A 2262-nucleotide genomic window follows, 5' to 3' on the forward strand; every position below is an offset into this window, starting at 1 on the left:
CATTTGGCTCCTCTACCTCTTGAGCACCAGAGAGTGAGAGCATTAGCATTGTAAGTAAACATTTCAATTTGATTATTTCAATTTAAAAATAATTTGGTGTAAAGTTTTATTTCCATGTGCCTTCGTGATTGACCAGAGACAGACAGGAAATATAACCTCCTTGGTGGAGGTAACAAAAAAAACCAGTCTACTTCAATCCAAGGAATAAGACTAAGGGATAATCTGGAGAGTGATGGTATAAGTGCCAGACCAATCTTTATGTTTAAGAGAATGATAAAAGTTGGTTTGTTAAACAAATATAAAACAGCATAATGTGTATTTATACAAATTGTTTGAGAATGATTTGATATTTTTATAACTACTGTTTGAATTTATTCTTGAGGAAAAAGGGGGCAGATACAAGATGTTTTTCTTCTTTCTGCTGCCTTTTATTTGATTTGTGACTTGTGTTTTTTCTTCTATTGCATATAGAATTTATTTTGTTTTTAATGAAAAGAAGGCAATCTTAAACATCAAAAAAATAAAAACTAAATAAAACATTTGAGCATTACACTGCATTTCCTTTTGTAGCCAAGGGTTCTAATTAGTCTCTTCAAGTTCTAGTCTACTGACGTCAAAGATACAAAAATGTTCAGACAATTTGTTCTGAATCAGGAATAAAAGCTTTGAATAGTTCAACACAGCGGTTACCTGGCTCATCTCCTGCAGGTATGGCCCGAAGTGGTCCCTGGTGATGTTGGGGAGGTAGAAGGAGGGCATTACCTCTGTCTCTGTGAAGTCCAGCCCCCATGTTTTGGTGAAAAAGTCAGACTCTCGTTTGGCAAGTCGTGGGTCATTCAGTGCAGCAGGGAGGTTGACCTTCGAACTGTACACGGTCCACCGGTCATGTTCTGACACCACAGATGGACCATTGCACAGGCCCCGCCCCTCACCTGCAAAGACACATGGAAACAAAGGAGATCACAGCCGTCTGAATGTTGTTTGTTATTGGGGATCAGAAAGGTTTGATGCTTTTTTTTACTTTTCATTACAAGTAAATTATAAATACATTCAAACACTGTCTCAATTCATGGGTTGCAACCGACGTAGGACGTAGCAGACGTGGGCCGTAGGCTGCTGCTGTCGGCTGCATAAACGGCTGTGAAATGAGACGATCTAGTCTACGGAAGTTGTATATTTACATGACCATGCGTTGCCTCGTTACCACGGTGATTTGTTTTATATCACATGCTTCAGTTGTTTTTTTCAAATTATAACTTCACAAAATTTACTTTTAATAGAAAAATGTTACAACTAAACTAACAAAAAGCCTTAATAATTTGGGTTTTACTCCAGTATCAGTAACTGTGCTTTATTTAACATCTCATTGCAACAAGTTTCTTTAACGAAGTTGTTTAACTTATACTCTTCGGTCCGTGATAAATTTTCAAACTCCGTCGAAAAGAAAAGAAAAGTTGTGAAAATGGTTGCGGTCGTTGCGTAGCCTCGTCTGACGTAATCACACGTTGCGTAGCCTCATCTGACATTATCACGTGTCCCGTAGCTTCATCTGATGTAATCACACGTTGCGTAGCCTCGTCTGACGTAATCACACGTTGCGTAGCCTCATCTGATGTAATCACACGTTGCGTAGCCTCGTCTGATGTAATCACGCGTTGCGTAGCCTTGTCTGACGTAATCACGCGTTGCGTAGCCTCGTCTGACGTAATCACGCATTGCGTAGCCTCGTCTGATGTAATCACGCGTTTCTGACGTAATCACACGTTTCGTAGCCTCGTTTATTCACATCAAACGGTTGAGAGGGATACTAGATGGAAACAGTTTAGATTCAAATTGTTATTTTTTAATATTTTGCTAATTTTGAAAAGTTTGATAGAAATTCACTCTACAACTGGATGGAAACACTATTAGTGACACTCTTCATTTCTGCTTTACCAGACGGGAGTGTGCATTAGAACGTGACATTTAAAAATGCATTTGTTGGATTTGTAATCAGAGTTATTAGTCAGAGGGTGAAGCATACAGACAGTGGGTGGACAGTGACTCAGCGTTTTGTTCTCACAGGCACTTCTGCCTGTTTGTGTCGCTGTGTGGGCTGGACTGCAGCTCCTACCAGTCTGAAACCCTGACGGGGAAATCTTTAGTGCATCATGAGAATGGCTCACAAAACTGACTCCAGTCATGAATCTTAAGGACTTGTAGCAGAATCACACACACACACACACACACACACACACACACACACACACACACACACACACA

At 39.9% G+C, this 2262-nt stretch overlaps 1 protein-coding gene across 1 annotated transcript in view; it reads right to left on the reverse strand.

The window, feature by feature from the left end:
* Window positions 1-2262, reverse strand: part of LOC106535446 (vacuolar protein sorting-associated protein 54) — a gene marked incomplete at its 3' end in the record, with an annotated part of 10484 nt that overhangs the window by 1153 nt on the left and 7069 nt on the right. Inside the window, 1 exon segment of the mRNA XM_014032447.1 lies at window positions 691-932. Coding sequence (XP_013887901.1) covers window positions 691-932 — 242 coding nt within the window.

This window comes from Austrofundulus limnaeus, unplaced genomic scaffold, assembly GCF_001266775.1.
Source record: "Austrofundulus limnaeus strain Quisiro unplaced genomic scaffold, Austrofundulus_limnaeus-1.0 Scaffold1452, whole genome shotgun sequence".
Classification (NCBI taxonomy): Eukaryota; Metazoa; Chordata; class Actinopteri; order Cyprinodontiformes; family Rivulidae; genus Austrofundulus; species Austrofundulus limnaeus.